Here is a 24,116-nt window from a genome sequence, read left to right as displayed (position 1 = left end):
TTTTTGTAATACTTAAGGAGGATTCTATGGTGATATAAATTATAACTTTTTATTTATCAAATTGGAAACCCACATTTCTAGTGTACATTGTCTAGCAGATAATATTTCTGAAAATGTTGACCTATCAAAATTCAAAATCAAAATTCAAACGAGCAGTTTTCGGGTTATTTATTTTTGTAAACTGATAAAGGATGATTTATGATAGGTTAGGGTGATGTGAGGGTTAGGTTAGGTTAGGTCAGGTGGTGAAAATAGTTCAACTATTTATTTATTTAACGGGCTAGGCTTTCTTTTTTTTTCGAATGATGTGGTTTGATAGCAAATTATAAAGTTAACTAAGTAGGCACATGTATAATTAAATAAATTATACAACAATTAAATTGGAAAAAAAATAATAAAAATATGTATTGGCGTTCGACAGCGGGGTCTATTGTTAGCTAAATATTTTAACAGTTTGTGGTAACATGAGGGACACAAAGGAGTGGTACATTGAGTGAAACACTGAAGTGGATTATTTTATACTGGATAATAATTATTAAATTAAATTAATATTTTTGTAAAAACATTTTTAATAACTATTGTCTTTGTTATAAACATTTAAACAAATACGAAACTATTCGTTTGAATTTTGAATAAGATACATTTAAATGTGTAGAAAATTATTCCCTTATCATTTACAGTAGAAAAAAGGGATTCTCTTTTAAAAAAACTGGAGGTGTACATGTTTGGTGAATCATCCTGTATGTAGCCATTTTTACAACGGCAAGCAAATTATTCACTGTCGTCGTCGTAAAACGTCACACAGGTATTCCAAGTGTACACACACGGAAATTCGCGTGCCGGTTAGGAAAATAAATTATGGGAATTTTTTTTGTTTCATTTAAGTCGCTTCGTTTACGATATAAACAATACGAAAACTGTACAAACATAATTTAATAGTTTAGTTTTTATATAAATATGTATTATAACTGGCAAACCTAAATACTATACCTATTGATATGCACGTATATGCATTTAATATAAACCACACACGTCTTATTATTTTTGGAACAAGAAGTTGTTCAGTTATCCGATGGATATCAAGCGTGCAATGATACATATATTATCGTATATGCATCATTTATCATGGATATCGTATTATTTATTCTCGGTTTTTCGTCACGATACGCGCTCTGTCATACGCCTACATAGCTGCATACAATATATCATGTTTAGTATTTACTTACGACTCCGTGCCACTGTACGTCCGATTCCGATAGTTTCTATACGCGAACACAATATATTAACATAGATATACCTGCAGTTACATATATACGACAAAAATAATATTTATAGTATAATATTAGTGAGGTTAAATATTATCATTTGAAATGCTTTTACCAAATCCCGAGGACGATCCCGAATCAAAAGAACAAGACATAGACTTTACGTCATTGCCATTAAACGAAGCGTTGCAAGTGAGTCTCTGAATAAAATGTTAATTTCAATATATTGCTGTTCACTTAATGAAACTTGAACAATCGTATGTATAAACATTTAGACTTAGGGACAAATAAGAAAGCGAATTTTTTTTACTTGTTATTATAGACATTTGATTAAATTCACACGTCAATTTATTATAAATTATAATATAATATACAACGCATAAGCAATGGTGGTCTAATATAGCTTTTGACTGATAAATATGCTATGGATTTGCTATTTATATTAATATTGTTCATATATAATCATATTGATATATTAGTAACATGGCTAGATCAAACACTATGGTCTATGATGTGTGTAATCTATTACAATCATTAATTCTAACTAGTTATGTAATATTAATTCAATGACAATTTATTGAATATTACTTAATTATGGACATAGTTAAAACATTTAGAAAGAAATCTAATATGCAACGAGTTACAAAAAGTTTGCGAAATGTTGATACCAATTTATTACAATCCAGTGAGATCATGTTGGGGGTATTTAACAGAAATAATTTTTAAAAAAATGTACTATTATTATATTTAATTCAGCGCGTATTTATTATAGGTACTTATGTAAAAGTCTTTAGAGTTAAATTTGAAGCAAACTATGAATTAATTTATTTTCATCATTAATTGGTTTCGATAAACACAATTATAAAATTCTCCGATTTTCGTATTTTTTAGAGACGCCGAGAAGAATGCGAGCGAAAAGCCAGACGGGGGGAAATGGACCCTCGCCTGGAGTTCACGTTCCAATTACTCATTGACCACACTGGTCTACCAAGAAATTCTGTCATGGATTATGTGTTCGAATCCAACATGGTATATAAATATGTTACTTAAATACCGACTGCGTGAAACTGTCAACAAATTAAATGCGTTTAACAATTTTTCTTAAAACTTATATTTAAGTTGGATCAGATCAACGAGTTATTTCTGCCACACGGTAGATCTAAACTTATGTGGTTCTATCAAGATGTTGAAGTCGAAGATACCGAATCGTTCGAAATGGCGGTAATATAATACGAATAATTATTAAATAACACGAATCGCAATTTAATATTGATTTATTCATCACATAATATTTATTTAATAATCAATTTGCACAATTTTAAAAATTAAAAAAATGCCTATTTTTTTATTTTAATTTATTCATAATACATACTAAATTTATCAATTAATTTAATTATATTTAAGAAGGCGTATAATAGACTATATAGAGTATAGACAATTTGAAATAACACCCAAGTGCAGCAACTTCACAGTTAAAATTGTGAAGTGTAGGCTTTAGGGTATATTCACGCATAACGATTATATATATAAGTGCTCTATTTTTTCATTAATGCATACGAAAATCTTATAACTTATTTTTTCTAGGAATGTCTACAAAAATACGTATTTACTATACAAATGCCTACGAAAATAAACTATATTCACTTTTTATTGGGCATCTTGCCCGTTCAAATAGACAAATAAATAAATAAATATTATTGACTGAAATAATATTTCCAGCTAAGGAATATTTTTTGACATATCAAAAAATAATTAACCTAGAAAAAAATGTGTCTGAAAAGTAATATGATGTAGATTTTGTATATGTATACATCCAAAGCAAAACAAAATATGTTTTTCAAAAACATTTGACATTATACCTGCGTAATAAAATTTATTACTAATAATCATCATAAACTAAAAAAAAAAAGACAACTAGGAACCCGATAAATACATAATAGGACTCAGGAGTGTTCCCATTGGGTATACTACATATACGCCGTATACTCTCAAGATTTTTTTTCAATATTATATGAGTATACCCATAATACATGCGTATTTGATGATATAGTATACTCTCAAAAAAATTAATGGGAACACCACTGATAGGACTACATGTTGAGTTGGTCACTGTAATGGATCTATTAAATTATAATTCGCCAATTGAATACGAAAGACGGTACTAAGCAGAGGTTTACCAGCGTGTGTAAGGTATAACTATAATATAACTAAAAGTATATTTTGTTTTTATAATATATTTATATTTCTAATAGAATAATTTATTTTCCTAATAGTAATACAGTAGATTAAATTAAATATACCGAAAATATCAAATTTACTATAGTAAATAGTTCAATTAGTTTAAAAATATAGGAAATTTCATTGAGTAATAAATCATAATTTATAAAGGTAATAGTAGAATGTTTTAAGTTTTTGAATAACGTCGAATTAAAATTGTTGAAATCGTTGTTGTACGCGAGAATACCTATCCAATTTCATCAATATTTGAACTTGAAACGTTCATAAAAATATTTGTGAAATTATTCTCAGTATTTTTTTGTAATTCTTGTAAGCAAAATGTTCTACATTATATCCTTGCATTAAATTTAAGAATTTAAAATATAAATATTAAATAATGTTATGAATTTTTAACTATAAGATAATTTGTAAATGTTCATGATTTTGAGAAAGACAAAATATTTAATTGTTTTATATATATAATAATTCATTTATTAATTGTAAATAGCGTGTAATAAAAATTCAAGTTAAAATAAAGAGTTTTACAAAATATTCAGTTTTATGTAAAACATTTCTGGCGAGAGTTTGCCCACCCCACTAACGTATTATTTCTCGTATATTCATGATTTTTTTTTTTATAATTACTACATTGATTAAAACTTCACTGTTAACCTGATACTAGTTTCGCTGTCATATTCAGGTTCAGTTAAAGCCCAATAATAGCAGCAGAAACCTTCAACGAAGAATCAGCATAATATCAAAGCCCAAAAAAAAGAAACTCTTCCTCACAGATGGATGGGAAGTCGGGTTGACAGGAATTTGCATTTACATCATCCGTCTTAATACCACCAAACAGTTGCCAGAAGAAGGTTTTCACAAAGATTTGATCTGTGGAACTCTGGACGCGGAAAAAAAAGGATTGGTGAAGAGCATTGCCAAAATCATTGAATATGTGTTCATACCAGCATTAGCCATACCACAAACAGCCGACGAACCTTCCGACGACCAACCAGACTGCCCGTTGATCAAAAGCCAATTGCTCCCTGAGCTAAGATCGTTTTGCAGCTGTTTGAAAGGTATAATTTATAATAATATTTTAATAATAAACATTTGAACTTTTTCCGGTAAAAGTAAAATAACACAAAAATATGTATGCATAATGAGATGAGATCCATATACGATATTAAATTAATATTTTTAAGTAGACGTATTATATCTGCATATTTGTTATTATTATAGGTACAAGTAACTATATATATGGTTTTATTCATTTTGTAGTTAACGAGTTGGATCCCAACGAAATTTTTAGTATAGGTACAAATTATGTCTCAACTTGTAATGATAAAAGAGAGGCACACAAATTGTGTTTTGATAAAAATTAAATTATTAAAAATATTTTAATTTATATAATTTTTCAATTGTTGCCATTACGTATTTATTTATATTTTTCTCCCTTAATTTATATCAATCATAATAATTTATAAATATAACGAAACCACATATTATAATATTATATGTGAATCTATAATATTGTGATTTAATTTTAATTGTTGTCTAGTGCGTTAGTGTGTAATTATTTTTATTTTTTAATTTATGTTTATTACAAATATTACAAAATAACATTCATTCTCAAACAATAAATAAAATTTATGACATATAATATTATAATGGAGAATTTTATCGATTTAAATTTATTGGTACACGAGTTGTGTAAGTTTGCATACTTTTTTTTTCATCAGGACATAATTTGTATAACACAAAAAAATCTATCAGATACAATTCGTGTAACCAGAACATAACTGATAGATGCATTTATTCCATGCTTGAGACACAACTTATTTGTAGTGATCCGTTATGTACATGAAAAAAAAATTTATTTTTATAGGAAATGGGCACGGATATAATTTTTGTAGTTCAAATCAATTTGTTGTTATACAAAATTTAACTGTTAGTCATTACTTATTACCAATTAATAAAAATATACAAGGTACCTACACTACAATAATATATTATTTAATGTTTTCAATAATAATGACAAATAACACTGTTTTAAAATATAATAGGATGGTGATATTTGGCCTTAAAACTACTTTCAAAAATAGTTAACCGATTGTTTCTGAACTTTCAATCTGCCACTACAATTGTACCTAAATCTAAAAATTGTTTTAAATAAACGCAAATTATTGATGCGTTGAATAAAGCCACCCACAACGTAAAGAATTGACTAGAATTTGAGACTCTGAGCAGAGCAATATGATCTATTGATTTTACAATAATGTGTTTTTTTCGTGTGTGTGTGTGTGTGTGTGTGTGTGTATGTACGTATACAGGGCCGGCGGAATAAATACCCATGGGCAACATTTTAGTTAAGACACTACTCGAATTACAACAGAGTAGGGTGGCAAAAATAGCTTGCACCGGCTCTGTGTGTATAAATATTGATTAAAAATTATTTACTGAATGAAAATTTAATACAAAGTTTGTAGGTTGTTAATTTCTTAGTTGAAAAATATCGAAAATTAATAGTTACAATATTTGTTTAAATGTTTATATTTGTGAATAATTTAATAATTTTTACGACATTGGATATTCGCCCTTAAAATAATTATTTCTTTATAAACAATTTTTAATATTTTACAATAAAAAAAAAAAATTGGAAACAGTTGATACATGAAATTTTTACTAAATATTTATATGATTCGTTTTTATTATTTATTAAAATTTTCAATATTTTTATGCATGACGATTTTTAATTTTTAATTGATTAAATTTTCTATAGGGTGATTATAAAATAGTCTAATATAATATTTTAAATATTTTATTACATTATAATAATATCGTTTAAATAATTATATGATTCATCATATCTATAATGATGCCAAATTAATTACATATATACTATTTAGTGAACATTTTTATATACATTTATATATTATATTATTTACTTGATTTTATAAATCATTATTTAAATAAATTAAGTATTTTTACACTAGTAAATTTTTTTTTTTTATTAATTTTATAAAATTTATTTTAAAATCTTAAGATACTACTTCATTTAATATTTTTCATTTGACTCTTAAATACAGTAAGGTATATTTTTTATTATAAAAATATTTTTTTTGATTTTTAGTATGTGAAGAAGTTTGTGATCAACCAAATATCTTTGCTGATAGTATGAGTTTAATATCAAAAGTGCCTTCCTACAGGGAGGCCAAACATCTTGCCACAAATAGGGATGAAATACTGATTTTAGAGAAACGTGTAACAAATTGGATACGAAAAATACGAGAAGTATATTTACATGAGTATTTAAAAAATGATATTAATTGTAATTTGGCATTAGATATTGTTAGAAGACGAGAAGTTGAAGTACGAAAGTGATACTAGTGGCCCGCAAGATGAATTGGAGTTTTGGAAAAAACGCGGAGCACAATTTTCACAAATTGCTGCTAATCTCAGTTGGGAAGAAGTATGCAATTATTAATTGCATTTATTTATTTATTCCATATTATTATCAACATTTCTACCCAAACCACTAAGTTTTATTAAATATTTTTATTTAGGTAATCATGACCATTTGTTGCTTACAACTCTCGCGTTCTCGAATGGTTGACCGATGGAGACGTACAGATAATCATTTGACACTGTGCTATAATGAAGCGAAAGATAACTCAAAATACATCCAAGCATTGGAAAAATGCTGTCATTCGCTGTACCTCGATAATCCAGTTAAAATGAGAAACTCATTAGTTCGTATGCTTCAAACTGTACGTCTTATTCACGATGTGTCAATGTTCTATAATACTACAGAAAAGATATCATCTCTTATGGTTAAAGTAAATGTCTTCTAATCCATAATATAAAAGTTTAGTATAAATACATGTTTTATTTACCTAACCTAGATTACAAACCAAATGATAGAAAGCTGTAAACTTCACATTACCAATAGAAATAAAGACACTATATGGTCTCAAGATAGAGCGACTCTGACGACTAAGTTGAATGAATGCATTACATTAAACAAATTATACCATAACACTTACGAAAGAGTGAAACATCACCACGGAGCTGGGAGACAATTTAGTTTTTCTGAAAATTACGTATTTGGCAAATTCGATGCGTTTTGTGATAGATTAATCAAAATTTTAACAGTTTTCGATACAATTGACGATTATAATGGACTGTTTGAACGAAGAATGGAGGGTTTGATGTTCGGGGATGGTATGACGAATAACGATAATATTACTTTAACCATTATAAATAACAAGCTAACTATAAATAATTTAATTATAGCGTTAGACAATGCAGTGCGAACTTTTGAAGAAGCCAAATTAGTAGTGATGAACAAAAGTTACGATTATTTAGATCAGAAAAATAAAGAATTTGATCATGATTATACAACATTATTCGTTATGGTCCAAACTTTGAAAGATGAATTAGCATTCACGATAGAAACTAATTTTAATTCTGTCTGGGAAACAGGTCAAGGAATAAAATTCCTTGATAAATTTGAAAAAGTAGATACTTAATATTGTTTATTGGTTTGAAAAGTAATAATTAATCATCTGTTTAAAATAGATCGCTACAAAAATACCAGTGACACGAATGGATATAAAATATAGTAGAGTACTGAAATATTGTGAAAGTCAAATAGATAGAACATTAAAATTGTTTAAAAAACGAAGGAACAATCCTCCTGTTCCTAAGAATTTTCCACCACTATCAGGTAATATTTTATATGTTACTAAACAATATAATATTCAAAAATAAATATAAAGTTATATATATATATTTATACCACTATACGGATTTGTATTAGGCCGTATTGTCTGGGTCAGGTCTTTACGACAACGTTTAAGTTATTTAATGGATGAAGCAACCGATCATCCAGTGTTAAAAGTAATGCCAGAAATGACAGAAGTACAAAAAAAATTTGCCACCATGTGTGTAGCTTTGTTCAACTACGAAGAAGAAATTAAAAGTATTTGGATGAACCATAATGTAAATATTACATTATATCAATTACTAACACTTCCCATATTCTTAATATCTTAAATCTATTTGTAGGTTAAAGTTATAGAATACTGTTTAGTTCAACCATTATTAAAGTTTAAGAATACTAATAATATGGTTTATGTTAACTTCGATCCAAGATTGAATCTACTTATACTAGAGTCAAGTTGTATGTTAAAAATGGAACTAAAAGTTCCTATAGTCACCAAGGCTTTATTTTTTAGAAAAGATCACTTTACACTAGTTTGTGACACATTACAAGTACATATAACAAAGAAAAGTAGAGTAACAATTGTTTTATATTATACTAATTGATATTGTTTTATTATACTAAACAGTGTATGTTGAATAAAATGAGAAAAGTTGCAAGCAGCATTAATCTTGATGTAAGACCTCTTTTTGTCACTCAGCTTGTATGGCTTTTGGACCTTTTAACGCCTGGCTTGCAAAAAATTGATTGGACAGATCCTGAATGGAAAAATTTTGTTGAAAAAACCAACTCCGCCATAGATAAATTTCAAGTTTTAGTAACCAGGTAGTTTAAAGAAAATGTGCATTGTATTAAATTATGTTTAAATTATTTCTTTTAAATCTTAATTTTAGAATCCACGATGTTTATAATAACAGAATACTTCAGGTACTCTCTTCAATGCAGTCAATTACACTTCATACTTTTCCCGAAGATGGATCTACGTGGACCGCTGATGAATTCTTAGATAAAATAGACGAAACGTGTCGTCAAGCATCTTTGGTTTGTGATAAGTGTGTTTTTATAGAAAAATGAATTTATTCAGCTATAACGGTATAATCTAATAGGAACTGAATCGAAAAAGTATTCTAGTAGAAGAAGCAGTTGAAGAAATATTATATCTTGTTCAAAAGGCTAATGAAAGCGTTACTATTCCTAAATTAGAACAAGAACCAAGTCTTAAAGTTAAGACAGGTAAAAATAATAATATGTATAGATATTTAAATGGTATTGATTGTGTATGATTATTATAGATAAAGTAGATGTAGAAATTGTTAAGCAAGAAGGAAGGTCAAATGAAACTCAAACAGACTGGAGTACTGTATGTGAATTTTTTAATAATCCATTTGTCTTGGCAGCGTATGAGTTGCCTCCAACTGTTTATACCCTTGCAAATAGTGCTGTTAGAGAAATGAGACGATATTATAGCCGTAAAGTGATAGATGTGCTTATTAAAATAACAAGGCAATCGATTGATGCATTAAGAAAAAAATTTTCCCAAGAATCTAGTAAGCCTATGAAATAAAGATGTTCTATTTTATTTATACAGATAACGATTTATTGATCTAAAGAATAATATTTTATCCAGATGAAAATCCTATTTTTGAAGTGCACGCAATACTAATGATTCCTTCGATTGTGATTAGACCAAGTATAAATGAATTACAAGAGTTAATGATCCAAGCGGGAAAAATTATGGTAGGAGTATCCAAAGGAGTCGGACAGTGGTCTGGTAATAAAAAAACAAAGGTAATAAGAATCGTATAGAATATAATAAAACACGAGCATCACAACGAAGACATGTAATTTACTTGGGGTAAAATATTTGGTATTGTTTTGTGTTGTCCACGTGTTTGTCTTCGTGTGCGCGTCTCGTTTGTTTTTCTTCCGGCAGGTGTTAGCAGGAAAACACTGGAATCAGTTAAAGAAAGACTGCAGCGAGCGTAGAGAAAAATTTTTTTCTAAAGTTGTTATTTCTGATATGGAACAGAGTGTACCAGCAACCGTGCCCACTATAGAAGATGCAAGAGCCAAACGTCGAAGGTTATATAAATTAGCATCCGAGAGAAAACCACCATTCCCAGTAATGCATAGAAATTTCTATTCACACGTTACTGAAAACAAAGAAATCGTCAAGGCACTTTCGTTACTTTCTACATGCGTGCAACCGTTAAAACCAGTAACATTGATTAATATTTCATATTGGCCGTAATATTTCATTACAAATTTTAATTCATTTTTTTAGATGCTATTCGAATTCTTGAAACTTTGGGTGCCATATAAGATTTTGTGGAATAATGACCTATCAGAGAGACGAGACTTATCAACAGTTTCACTTTTGGATTCGGAAGCATATCTTCAAAAACATCATGAACTCTTAGAACGTTTAAATATAAAGCCAGATACTTATGAATTTGGATCTTGTGTCTTAGTATCTGTTGGTGAGTATAAATGTAACAGCATTGTATTAATTGTTTAAGTAATAATAATAATGTTTCAGAAAAATTAAAATATGGCCTAACTATTGAAGTTAAATCATGTAATCGTCGAATCGGTCAGTTGTTACGCAAAAAATACCACCGTGAAATGGATTACGTATATGCCGTGATGAATGAAATGGAAAGAAAGTTAGAACGGCCAATTAGAGATTTAGATGATATTAGAATGGTCATAGAAACATTAAAAAAAATAAGAGAAAATGAAGTTGACATGGACCTTAAAATAGAGCCGATCGAGGAAGCATTTAATGTATTAACACGTTATGATTTACCGGTAGATAGAGAAGATTTAGAGTTAGTTGATAACGTTAGATATTGTTGGCAAAGAGTGTTAACACGTGCTATGGATATGAATATATATTTATTAGATTCTCAACCTCAACTTCAAACAGAATTAGCTGAGAATCTAAAACATTTTAAATTAGACTGTGTACAGTATTGTCACGAATACAGAACATTAGGACCAATGATGCCGGGTCTTTCACCAAGAGAAGCTTCAGATAGACTAATCATGTTTCAAGTAAATATATTTGTTTATTTGCAAATTTTTATTATTATTATTATTATTATAAGTTAATAGTTTATATTAAAATATAAACACAATAACAATTAATCTTATAGAATCGTTTTGACGGTATGTGGCGTCGCCTACAATCTTATCAAAGCGGGGAAGAATTGTTTGGTTTGGAAACTACAGAATATCCTGAGCTAGTTCAAATACGTAAGGAACTGAATCTTCTACAAAAACTGTACAAACTCTATAACGATGTGATAGATCGAGTTAGCAGTTACTATGATATTCCTTGGGGAGATGTCAATATAGAGCAGATAAATAATGAATTAATGGAATTCCAAAACAGATGTCGTAAATTACCCAAAGGGTTAAAAGAATGGCCTGCTTTTCATGCATTAAAAAGAACAATTGACGATTTTAATGATATGTGTCCCTTGTTAGAACTTATGGCAAATAAAGCTATGAAGCAAAGACATTGGCAGAGAATAATGCAAATCACTGGTTACAATTTTGAATTAGAAAGTGAAGGATTTTGTTTAAAAAATATTCTAGAAGCACCTCTATTAAAACATAAAGAGGATATAGAAGATATATGTATATCAGCCATGAAAGAGAAAGATATCGAAGCGAAACTCAGACAAGTCACTAATGAATGGTCTGTACAAGAGTTAACTTTTTTGACATTTAATAATCGAGGAGAATTATTACTTCGGGGTGACACAACAGCAGAAACTATAGGTCAATTGGAAGATAGTTTAATGATTTTGGGGTCATTGATGTCAAATAGGTAAAAACAATATTTTTCTTTACGAATCGTATTTTATTAAAATTCAACAACTTAGGTATAACGCACCATTCCGAAAACAAATACAACAATGGGTATATGATTTATCCAATACAAATGAAATTTTGGAGCGTTGGCTGTTAGTTCAAAATATGTGGGTGTACTTGGAAGCAGTATTTGTTGGTGGTGATATAGCCAAACAACTTCCTAAAGAAGCAAAGAGGTTATATAATATTTAAAAAATGCTATTATTCAAAATATAATAACTTATTATATTTATAATATATGTTTTGGATTAGATTTAGTAAAATTGACAAGTCATGGCAAAAAATTATGCAACGTGCACATGAAACACCAAGTGTAGTTATTTGTTGTGTTGGAGATGATATGTTAAAACAACTTCTCCCACATTTACAAGAACAACTAGAGTTGTGTCAAAAATCTTTGAGCGGGTAAACTTTTAAAACTGTATGGTAATTAAATAACGAAAAATATTAAAATTATATTTTATTGATTATTACAGTTATTTAGAAAGAAAACGAACTATGTTTCCTAGATTCTTTTTTGTTTCGGATCCTGCTTTATTAGAGATCTTAGGACAGGCTTCTGATTCGCATACAATTCAAAATCATTTATTATCGATATTCGATAACACTAAAGCTGTAAAATTTCATGAAATTGAATATAATAAAATGACAGCCATAATTTCAACAGAAGGAGAAATTATACCACTTGAGAGAGCTGTTAGAGCCGAAGGCAGTGTAGAGACTTGGTTAACTAGCTTATTGCAGACATCTCAGCAAACAATTCATTCGATTATTCGATCATCAAATCATCAGATAAACGATAATAATTTTATTTTATTAGCATTCTTGGAAAAAATGCCGGCTCAGGTATATAAATATAATTATATGAATTTTAATTGAATTAAAACGACAACAACCATTAATGTTTTTGTTTTTATACATTTTTAATACAACGTGTATATTAACAGATTGGAATATTGGGAATTCAAATGATTTGGACCAGAGATTCCGAGGTGGCATTAATACACGCAAGGACGGATAGAAAGCAAATGCACGACACCAATAATCGATTTTTAGAATTACTTAATACGTTGATCGATCAAACGACTAGAGATTTGACGCGTATTGAAAGAATCAAGTTTGAAACATTAATTACTATACACGTTCATCAAAGAGATATTTTCGATATTTTGGTAATGATGTATAGTATTATAATACTTATCCATATTATATTTGATATACATAATATATATATATATATATTGTTCCCAAGCACCTCTAAATATACAGCCTTTATTTCTAAGGATATTAATAATTTTAGAAAAAAATATCACATATATTATATTACGGTTGACATTTTCTAAATTTTTTATTAATGTAATAAGAATTTCTGACGATTCATAATAACATTCTTAAGTTCTAATAAAAAAAAATTATTGAAATAAATCAAAGTTGAAAACTTCAAAAATCTATAAGTTGCTCAAAAAGAGCCAAAATATTTTGAAAATTATATTCTATTTAAATTAATATACTAATTATTATATAATATTTAGTGAAATTTTTTAGATATAAATGATTATTCATTTTTGAATTACCTATTAAAAAAACAATTTTCCTGAAAATTGGTACCTATTATTTATTTAATCCCGTTTACCCTTACCCGCTAACATGATTCATTTTTCTAAAAAACAACAATTTACCATACTCAATATTAAACATTTTTTCGGAAAAATTTTTTCTACTCAAAATCCAAAAATCTAAATAGAAAAGGTAGGTATTTTTGATGTACTTAAATCGCAACAAATCATAACTATTTAAAACCATCGTTATTTCAAAAAAGGTCTTAAACAATTTCTTGTGTGCTATAATTACTGAAGATTTATAACTCTTAATAATAATTTGTGTTATCACCTAGTGTCGTCTCAATGTACGTTCTGTTAACGACTTTGAATGGTTGAAACAATGCCGATTCTATTTTAAAGAGGATTTGGATAAGACTTGGATTTCTATAACCGACGTCAATTTTAATTATCAAAATGAGTACTTAGGATGTACAGAACGTTTAGTAATCACCCCGCTTACAGATAGGTAAGTATTGAATGTTATTAAATACATGTACAGATATAAATTATCTAATTAATTTTTTTTATAATTCTATGCTTAGGTGTTATATTACACTTGCTCAAGCATTAGCGATGAGTATGGGCAGTTCACCATGTGGACCAGCTGGTACTGGAAAAACAGAAACGGTTAAAGACATGGCAAAAACTTTGGCAAAATATGTGGTGGTTTTTAATTGCTCTGATCAAATGGACTATCGAGGCTTGGGTAGAATTTATAAAGGCTTAGCACAATCGGGAACATGGGGGTGTTTTGATGAGTTCAACCGTATTGAACTTCCTGTTTTGTCGGTCGCAGCACAACAAATAGCAGTTGTGTTATCAGCAAAAAAAGAAAAGAAAAAACAGTTTACATTTACTGATGGAGATCTGATAGACCTTTGTCCTGAATTTGGCATATTTATTACGATGGTATTTTAACATAATTAATGTAGTTTATACTTTATTTATATTTATTATTAATTTTTATTTTTTAGAATCCCGGTTATGCTGGCCGCAAAGAACTGCCAGAAAATTTAAAAATTCAGTTCCGCACAGTGGCTATGATGGTTCCAGATAGACAAATCATTATCAGGGTTAAATTAGCCAGCTGTGGATTTTTAGAAAACATTACGCTTGCTCGTAAATTTTATACATTATACAAACTGTGCGAAGAACAATTAACAAAACAAGTCCATTACGATTTTGGGCTGCGAAATATTTTGTCAGTATTAAGAACACTGGGTGCTGCGAAGCGAGTAAATAGTAAAGATTCAGAAAGTACGATTGTTATGAGAGTATTGCGTGATATGAATTTATCAAAACTAATAGGTAATTTATAATTATTCCAATGTATATTTGATCATTTTTCTCGGTTTTTAAAACATATTTGTTGAATTTGTGAATTCAATAGATGAAGATGAACCACTCTTCTTGTCATTAGTCACTGATTTATTTCCGAATCAGATACTAGAAAAAACAGCATATCCCGAATTGGAAGAAGCAATTGAAAGCCAAGTGGAAGCGGATGGTTTAATATATCATTCACCTTGGGTTTTAAAGTTGATACAAGTAATAATCATATAATTGTTATAATTTGTATTATAACATACATTACAAAAAAAAAAAATCATATAATATACAATTCAATATAAAAATGTAATGTAATTTTTTTTCCTAGTTATTAAGCTAATAACCTAAGTTGTTAATGCTGAAAAAAAAATAAAAAAATAAATCATATAAATCTAAGGTCCATCTGTTTTTATTTTTAGTTGTACGAAACACAAAGAGTTAGACATGGAATAATGACCCTTGGCCCTACTGGATCTGGGAAAACATGTTGTATTCAGATTTTAATGAAATCTTTAACAATTTGTGGGGAAAATCATAGGTAAAAAATTTAAAACATAATATCTATGGTCAAATATTTATTAAACTGTTTCAAAATCTAGAGAAATGAGAATGAACCCAAAAGCAATCACTGCAGCACAAATGTTTGGACGTCTAGATGTAGCCACTAATGATTGGACTGATGGTATATTTTCTGCACTATGGAGAAAAACGCTGAAATTAAAAAAAGGAGAACATGTATGGTTGGTGCTAGACGGACCAGTGGACAGTATATGGATCGAAAATTTGAATTCAGTATTGGACGATAATAAAACATTGACATTAGCTAATGGAGATAGGCTTCCCATGGCCCCTTGCTGTAAAATCATATTTGAGCCCCATAACATTGACAACGCTTCACCAGCTACTGTATCACGTAATGGTATGGTTTACATGAGTTCATCTGGATTAGATTGGAATCCAGTTCTGGCAGCTTGGCTTAAAAAAAGAAATAAAAGGGAATCAAAACTATTCCGACGATTGTTTGAAAACACTTTTTCAAATATATACACATGGGCATCGCAAAATTTGAACATGACTATGAAAGTCTTACAGTGCAATACCATTCAACAAGTATTTTTTAATAACATTCTAGATTTTTTTTTTTTTTTTTTTTTTTAGTTTATAAGAGTGTCAAATATAAATTTAGATGCTAGTGCTATTACAAGGTTTAATACCTAAGAAACCAGACGAAGAAGAAGGAAAAGGAGAAGATGAAGAAGAAGATGAAGCAATCGAAGATAATGGTACTAATTCTTCGGAAGAATGTGATGGCGTGGAAGGAACGGAAAATCACTATCTCAAACCTGACAATTTACTGTATAATACCTTTCATTCATAGATAATTGTATTAAGTAATATTTTTATTTTTATTTTTTTTTAAGGCCAAGTAAAATACATTTACAACGTTTGTATACTTTTTCATTGGTGTGGGGACTAGGAGCTTTATTGGAAACATCAGATAGGCATAAATTCAATAGTTATTTAAATGAAAATTTTAATCATAGCCTTGATCTTCCTAAAATAGATGATCAACCTGATGCTACAATATTTGATTTTTTTGTAACCGAAGAAGGTATAGTAATATTGTATGTTTCCAACTAAAATTTAAATCTATTTTATACATGTTAAATTAGGAGAGTGGGAACACTGGAATATTGCTATGTCTTCAGCAACTCCAGCAGAATCATCAAGTTCTGATTACAGTCAAGTATTGGTTCCTATTTTAGAAAGTGTTCGTATCACATATTTGATAAATATCATAGCTACACAAGAACATCCAGTTTTATTAATCGGAGAACAGGGATCAGGCAAAACTGTTATGATGAAATCGTACATGAGATCTGCTAAATCAGAGCTTTACTTAAATAGATCATTTAATTTTTCATCTGCAACTAGCCCCTTTCAATTTCAAGTAAATTAAATTTTAATTTATAAATGGTTATCATACAACTTAATTTGATTAATAATTTATTTTATTATTTTAGAAAACTATTGAAAGTTATGTAGAAAAAAGATTAGGAAACACATTTGGGCCACCTGGGGGTCTTAAAATGACAGTATTCATAGACGACATAAATTTGCCAGAAGTTAACGAATGGGGTGATCAAATTACAAACGAGATTGTTCGACAAACCATGGACATGAAAGGATTTTATAGTTTAGAAAAACCAGGTGAATTCTACACTTTGAATGATATTCTATTTGTCGGTGCAATGGTACATCCTGGTAAGATAACAAAGTAATTGGTAAATTATTTCTCATCAAATTTTTAAATCATGTATTATACTTTATGGCATAAGGCGGAGGACGAAATGATATACCATCTAGATTGAAACGCCAATTTTGTATATTCAACTGCACTATGCCATCAGATGCTTCAATTGATAAAATCTTTCGAGTAGTTGGTGAAACGCACTATAATGCAAAACGAGGATTTTCAGTAGAAATACGAAACTTGGTTAAAAAACTAACACCTATAACAAGAGAACTTTGGCATAGCACGAGGGTAATTTTCTTAATTAAATATTTTTTTTTTTTTAATTACCCATAGCTCCAAATTTTGGGAATTACATAATAGTTTGTTAATTTTATTTTCGATCAAGTATTGCGAATCAATTTAAAACATGTGCTGATGTCTAATAATTGGATAAATTAGGGAACACTGAACTTCTCGGCCGGATAATATTGGAATACGAGCTAGTGGTATATAAATATCCATTTTTAGATTAATTTTTAATTTTTAATTCGTTAAAATGTATAAAACCATTTATAATTATTTATTATTGGTTACTTTTTGAATGTTTTTACATAGTTTTTTTTTTTTTTATGTGTAGTTATAAACAAGATTAACATAATATGGATGTATAATTATATTTTATTAAGAAAATCGTGTAAATGTATTATTTATCAAAATTTAAATAGCTTTTATTCAGTCAATTTTGGTTTTAGAGCCATGGTTAATAAGTCAAAATAACTTTTGAATTAGGAATTCATTTTATCCGAATTTGGTATCGAAAACACCGGTTGCCATTTAAAAAAATGCAGTTGTATTGTGTATGCGAATATTGGGGGTTAAAAATTTTAAATTTATCTGAAAATGTTTATTTACATACCATTAGTTCGTAAAAAATCTTTTTATTCCAATATACTACAGCCGAGAAATCAGTGTTCCCTAAATTTGTAAACACACCAGTATATGTATTTTACTTTTGAGATTTAAAACAAAATTAGAATTTTAGAACATAAATACATTTTGAATTAAAATTATGCTATTTTGTCTTGATATTAACAACAGAATAAAATAATTTTTCATTTTAGATGACTCTATTGCCAACACCAGCTAAATTTCACTATGTCTTTAGCTTAAGAGATTTGTCAAGAATTTGGCAAGGAATGGTTGGTACGTTAAGCACTGTTATAGATTCTGCAAAAATATTAATAATGTTATGGAGGCATGAAACTACTAGAGTATTCTCTGATAGGTTTGTTTAAAGTTATAGTAATTTTTAACCGTTGAAGGAATAAACAATAATGAAAACTATAAAATGTATTGCGTGATTATAATATTAAATGTAATAGATTTACATCGTTGTCTGACAAAAGTTGGTTTGATCAAGAGTTGAACAAAGTTGTAGAATCTAGCTTGGGCACTCAATATATAACAATGCTGAATACAGATCCCCCGTTTGTAGATTTCATGAGGTAAATTCTTTTTTTTTATATATACAGCATGAGTCAACAATTGTATAATAATGTTTAAGAGATGCTCCAGAGCCGACTGGAGAAGAAGGCGAAGAAGCTGACATGGAACTTCCTAAGGTATACGAGCCTGTTATGGAAGAAGCTCAACTGAGAGAACGATTAGAAATGTTTTTATCTCAATTTAATGAAATGGTTCGAGGTATTGGAATGGACTTAGTATTTTTTCCTGATGCTATCCTTCATTTAGTTAAAGTCAGTTGTATTTAATCGTTTTAAAATAAAAATTACTAAATCTAATTTTTTTTCGTAGATATCAAGAGTTATACGACACCCACGTGGAAATGTAATGTTAGTAGGTGTTGGTGGTTCTGGTAAACAATCTTTAACAAGGCTGGCATCTTTTATAGCTGGTTATAAGACATTTCAAATAGCTTTAACTAGGTTTGATTCTATTATTAAACGTGTTATTTGAATTTTAGTTAGAATATATTAAAATTAAAAGTTTTAATGAATTGTCGTTTATAGATCTTATAATATAACAAATTTTTTGGAAGATCTCAAACTGCTGTACAGAACATGTGGTGTTCAAGCAAAGGGTACAACGTTTATTTTTACTGATTTGGATATTAAAGAAGAAGGTTTCTTAGAGTATTTAAATAACATTCTATCTTCTGGTAGTACTATCAATAAATAAAATTTAATTTCTCATTTAAATATACATATTATGTTTATTTTTAGGTGGAATTACCAATTTATTTACAAAAGATGAACAATCTGAAATTATATCAGAATTAACTCCTATTATGAAACGGGAAAACTCCAAAAGAACTTTGAACCATGAAATTATAATGGATTATTTTTTAACAAGAACTTGTCAAAATCTTCATGTTGTATTTTGTTTTTCACCGGTAATTTTTCGTATAATCTATATCATATTATATATTTTAATTATATATATATTATGCATTAGGTAGGAGAAAAGTTCCGAAATCGAGCCCTTAGGTTCCCAGCATTAGTATCTGGATGTACCATAGACTGGTTCCAACCATGGCCGAAAGATGCTCTCGTCCAAGTAGCGGAACATTTTTTGGTAGATTTTGATATTGAGTGTACAGCTGAAGTTAAACAAGAATTAGTTGGCTGCAATGGGCACAATTCAAGATATAGTTGATCATACTTCAAGTGATTATTATCAACGATTTCGCAGAGCTACTCATGTCACACCAAAATCATACTTAAACTTTATTGGAGGATACAAAAGTATTTATCATCAAAAACAAAAAGAATTAGGAGAAGGAGCTCACCGCATGGATACAGGTTTGGCAAAACTAGAAGAGCTTCTATTTCCGTAGAGTTACTGAAAAAAGACTTAGATGATATGGAACAAGAATTAGCAAATGCTTCTCAGAAAGCAGAAACTGTGAGAAAATAAATATATACTACAAAATAATATTTAGTATTAGTTTAAAACAATAATTTTATAAAAATTATTCATAGGTGTTAGTTGAAGTTACGGATCGTGCAAGACAAGCAGAAATTGTGAAAAATCAAGTGATGAAAGTAAAAGTTAAAGCAGAAGCTTTAGTAGAGTCAATTGCAAAAGAAAAAGCTATTGCTGAAGAAAAGCTAGAAGCGGCTAGACCAGCACTTGAAGAAGCAGAATCAGCATTGAATACTATAAAGCCAGCACATATAGCTACTGTTCGTAAACTTGGAAGACCTCCACATCTCATCATGCGTATAATGGATTGTGTTTTAATATTATTCAAACGTAAACTGCATCCAGTCATAAGTGATACAACAGTTAGATGTCCAAAACCATCTTGGCCAGAATCGTTAAAAGTAAATGTTTTGAAAATAAAAACAATTTAAATATAATTGTGTAATTTCTTATTGATCAAACGTTTTTGAGGATGAATCTGAAATTCTAGATTAATTTTATAAAATATAAAATTGTTATTGATAATATTTAATAATTTGATTATATTTACATAACACACTATACTGTTTAAAAAAAAAGTGATTAGCTTACTTAAAATTTACAGAAAAATGATGTCGTTGCTTATATAAATGTGTTGTATACATATCATGACATAAACCAATTTCAGCATTTAATTAATTTCTATAAGTGTTTTAACTATACGACTTGTCTTATAACACATTACTTTAAAGACACTATAACGCGGCTTTCTCAATAAATTGTATATGCTGGTTTAATAAAAAATACTGATAACTTTTTTAATGACTCTTGACGGTTTGCAGAAAAATAAAAAATAAGATGTATACGCGTTGAATTAAACAAAATAAAGAAATTAATTTTTTAGAATATGATGGATTATCAGGAACAACTAAATGTAATGAATAACATTACAAGGTGCAAGCCCTTATAAAAGGGGTTCAAACCCCTTTTATAACTATAATATTTCTGACCTTCTTAACAAAAAAAAAAAACAATAATGATCTATCATACAATAATAACTGAAATAAACTTAGAAAAATAGATTTGATTGAAATATTTTATAAGGCGTACTTCTAAATGTTATGTTGGGTAGAGCGAGGTACAACACACTTATAAGTAATAATATATAATATAACATTTCATATTAATCACTATTATCAACTTCACAGGATAACTCAATAATTAATATTATCTCGTATAGCACTTTTATTTAGATCATCTAAGCCGTTATCAGTTCATTATTTTATGCTGGAATCTATTGATTTCCTATATATGTTAAGCTGTTCGGGTTTTTTTAAAGATTCTTTCCACTCATTTTTAATGGGTTCTATAAATATTATATTTTATAGATGATGGCGAGCACAACATTTTTACTCCAACTACAAAACTATCCAAAAGATACAATCACGAATGAAATGGTAGAATTATTGCAACTGTATTTTAATATGGAGGATTACAATATGGATACGGCAAAAAGGGTCTGTGGTGATGTTGCTGGATTGTTATCATGGACTAAAGCAATGGCATTCTTTCACAGTATAAATAAAGAAGTTTTGCCTCTTAAAGTTTGTATTAAACTTATGATATGAGAAACAAATTAAGTGCATTTAAATTGTGTAATGTTTATTTAGGCCAATTTAACTTTACAAGAAGCTAGATTGACTATTGCAATGGATGATTTGTCTAGAGCTGAACTTCAACTTTATGAAAGAGAAGTAGCGTTAAATGAAGTTAAAAGTCAATATGATGCTGCTGTTCAAGAAAAACAAAGACTTACTGATGCAGCAAATGTTTGTCTGAGAAAAATGACTTCAGCAACTGCTTTAATTAATGGTTTAGGTGGTGAAAAAATAAGATGGACTCAGCAGAGTAAAGAATTCAAGAAACAACTTGGACGGTACTACTTTCAAATATATTAATTTTATCTAATGAATCTTCTCAATACTCTGAATTCTCACATTATTATTTTTTTTTTTTTTAATATAGGCTTGTTGGTGACGTTTTATTGGCAACAGGATTTTTATCATACTGTGGGCCATATAATCAAGAATTTAGATCTAATTTAGTACAAAGTTGGATGAAAATTTTAACGACACAAAAAGTACCATTCACAGTAAAACTCAATATAATAAATATGCTTATTGACAATTCTATGGTACAAATACATATTATTTATGTGTATAGTAGTTATATTATTAAATTAAAAATAATAAATGTTTAAGGTATCTGAGTGGACATTACAAGGTCTTCCTAATGATGAGTTATCGGTACAAAATGCACTTATTGTAACCAAATCTAGTTCATACCCACTTCTCATTGATCCTCAAAACCAAGGAAAAATGTGGATTAAAAATAAAGAATCGTCAAATGAACTTCAAATCACTTCATTGAATCATAAATACTTTAGAACACATTTAGAGGATTGCTTATCTCTCGGAAGACCATTATTAATAGAAGATGTCAGTGAAGAGCTTGATCCAGTAATTGATAATGTATTAGAAAAGAATTTCATTAAATCTGGTTCAATTGAAAAGGCGAGTAAAATAAATATATACTCATACTGCATATACCCATATTTTATGTATAAATGTACAATATGTATTAGGTGGTTGTCGGTGATAAAGAAACAGATGTAATGCCTGGGTTTGTTTTATATATAACGACCAAATTGCCCAATCCCGCATATTCACCTGAAATTAGTGCTAAAACTTCAATTATAGATTTCACAGTCACAATGCAAGGTCTTGAAGATCAACTTTTGGGTAAAAAGGAAAGGTAAATAATAAGACACATTTTTATATCATATATGTGCATTTATTTAGGTCGAGTTATACTAATGGAAAAATCAGATTTAGAAGCTGAACGTGTGGCACTATTTGAGTCAGTTATACAAAATCAACGTTCAATGAAAGAATTTGAAAGCAATTTACTGCATAAATTATCTTCAATTCAAGTAATATACTATGGAATTTAAAAATAATCTGTAACAATATTAAAATTATCGTTTTTATTAAGGGTTCATTGGTAGATGATGAAGATTTAATTAGTGTACTCCAAGAGACCAAAGCCACTGCCGAAGCTGTAAATGCAAAACTTCAAGTTTCCGAACAAACTGAAATAAAAATCATGAAGGCCAGAGAAGAATTTAGAGCAGTGGCTGCTCGTGGGTCAATATTGTACTTTTTGATAGTTGAAATGAGCAACGTAAACGTTATGTATCAAAATTCATTGAAACAATTTTTAATGATATTTGATAACTCTATAAACAAATCAATAAAAAGTTCAATAACCGAAGAACGTATTATAAACATTTTACAATATTTAACTTATGAAGTATGGATGTTCACGATGAGAAGTCTGTATGAACGCCATAAACCATTATTCACGTTGATGTTGGCTATGAAAATTGATTGCCATAAAAATCAAATTACACACGAAGAGTTTATGACATTTATAAAAGGTAATAATTTAAAACCGATATTGTTAACTTACAACATTACTATCTGCTAAAATAAAAATCCATATATTATATTTAAACTATCTGACCCCGTGCACTTCACTGCTCATAAAAAATATACCTCTTTTATAGTACTTTTTAAACTTATTTCTTCATTAACTGATACTTTGGACATTGTCGGTTCGTGATCCACCGCGTCCAATCACGCTCCCGCGCTTTTTTCGTTTAACATTTATTTTGATTTTTAGATTTTTTCTTGGCCTAAAAAAAGTCGAAGCAGAAAGGTTCATAAAAACCCTAATTGGTCCGGTCAACATTATTTTACCCAAATTTTAACAAATACGAGTATATATGGCCGCGAGTTCACAGAAAAATTCCGTAAAAAAAGACATTCAGATTTTCCCAAATTGTATTATTAAATTGTTTTTAAAACCAATAATAT

The 24,116-nt window shown here is 28.8% G+C and overlaps 1 protein-coding gene across 1 annotated transcript in view; it reads left to right on the top strand.

Annotated features, from left to right (window-relative positions):
* The first annotated feature begins 1,370 nt into the window (after positions 1-1,370).
* LOC113555122 (dynein heavy chain 5, axonemal-like) overlaps positions 1,371-24,116 on the top strand; it is a 28,533-nt gene continuing 5,787 nt past the window's right edge. The window contains 53 exon segments of the mRNA XM_026959455.1: positions 1,371-1,457; positions 2,157-2,294; positions 2,385-2,486; positions 4,183-4,558; positions 6,613-6,773; positions 6,826-6,951; positions 7,046-7,318; positions 7,385-7,703; positions 7,776-7,999; positions 8,061-8,208; positions 8,302-8,483; positions 8,550-8,756; positions 8,834-9,030; positions 9,099-9,246; positions 9,312-9,438; positions 9,498-9,752; positions 9,833-9,993; positions 10,235-10,423; positions 10,490-10,685; positions 10,745-11,262; positions 11,364-12,043; positions 12,099-12,263; positions 12,340-12,492; positions 12,564-12,933; positions 13,035-13,259; positions 13,982-14,154; positions 14,231-14,597; positions 14,663-14,996; positions 15,079-15,236; positions 15,437-15,555; positions 15,617-16,127; positions 16,204-16,373; positions 16,439-16,629; positions 16,691-16,968; positions 17,042-17,282; positions 17,357-17,562; positions 18,375-18,538; positions 18,636-18,758; positions 18,818-19,010; positions 19,069-19,199; positions 19,284-19,432; positions 19,497-19,666; positions 19,729-19,896; positions 19,898-20,093; positions 20,096-20,178; positions 20,256-20,600; positions 21,567-21,782; positions 21,849-22,114; positions 22,204-22,372; positions 22,440-22,751; positions 22,823-22,979; positions 23,040-23,170; positions 23,233-23,677. Of these exon segments, the coding sequence (XP_026815256.1) occupies positions 1,371-1,457; positions 2,157-2,294; positions 2,385-2,486; positions 4,183-4,558; positions 6,613-6,773; positions 6,826-6,951; positions 7,046-7,318; positions 7,385-7,703; positions 7,776-7,999; positions 8,061-8,208; positions 8,302-8,483; positions 8,550-8,756; positions 8,834-9,030; positions 9,099-9,246; positions 9,312-9,438; positions 9,498-9,752; positions 9,833-9,993; positions 10,235-10,423; positions 10,490-10,685; positions 10,745-11,262; positions 11,364-12,043; positions 12,099-12,263; positions 12,340-12,492; positions 12,564-12,933; positions 13,035-13,259; positions 13,982-14,154; positions 14,231-14,597; positions 14,663-14,996; positions 15,079-15,236; positions 15,437-15,555; positions 15,617-16,127; positions 16,204-16,373; positions 16,439-16,629; positions 16,691-16,968; positions 17,042-17,282; positions 17,357-17,562; positions 18,375-18,538; positions 18,636-18,758; positions 18,818-19,010; positions 19,069-19,199; positions 19,284-19,432; positions 19,497-19,666; positions 19,729-19,896; positions 19,898-20,093; positions 20,096-20,178; positions 20,256-20,600; positions 21,567-21,782; positions 21,849-22,114; positions 22,204-22,372; positions 22,440-22,751; positions 22,823-22,979; positions 23,040-23,170; positions 23,233-23,677 (11,893 nt within the window).

The sequence above is a fragment of the Rhopalosiphum maidis genome, chromosome 2 (assembly GCF_003676215.2).
Source record: "Rhopalosiphum maidis isolate BTI-1 chromosome 2, ASM367621v3, whole genome shotgun sequence".
Lineage (NCBI taxonomy): Eukaryota > Metazoa > Arthropoda > Insecta > Hemiptera > Aphididae > Rhopalosiphum > Rhopalosiphum maidis.
Note: the sequence above shows the minus strand (reverse complement) of the source record. Positions and strands in the feature narration are given on the sequence as shown.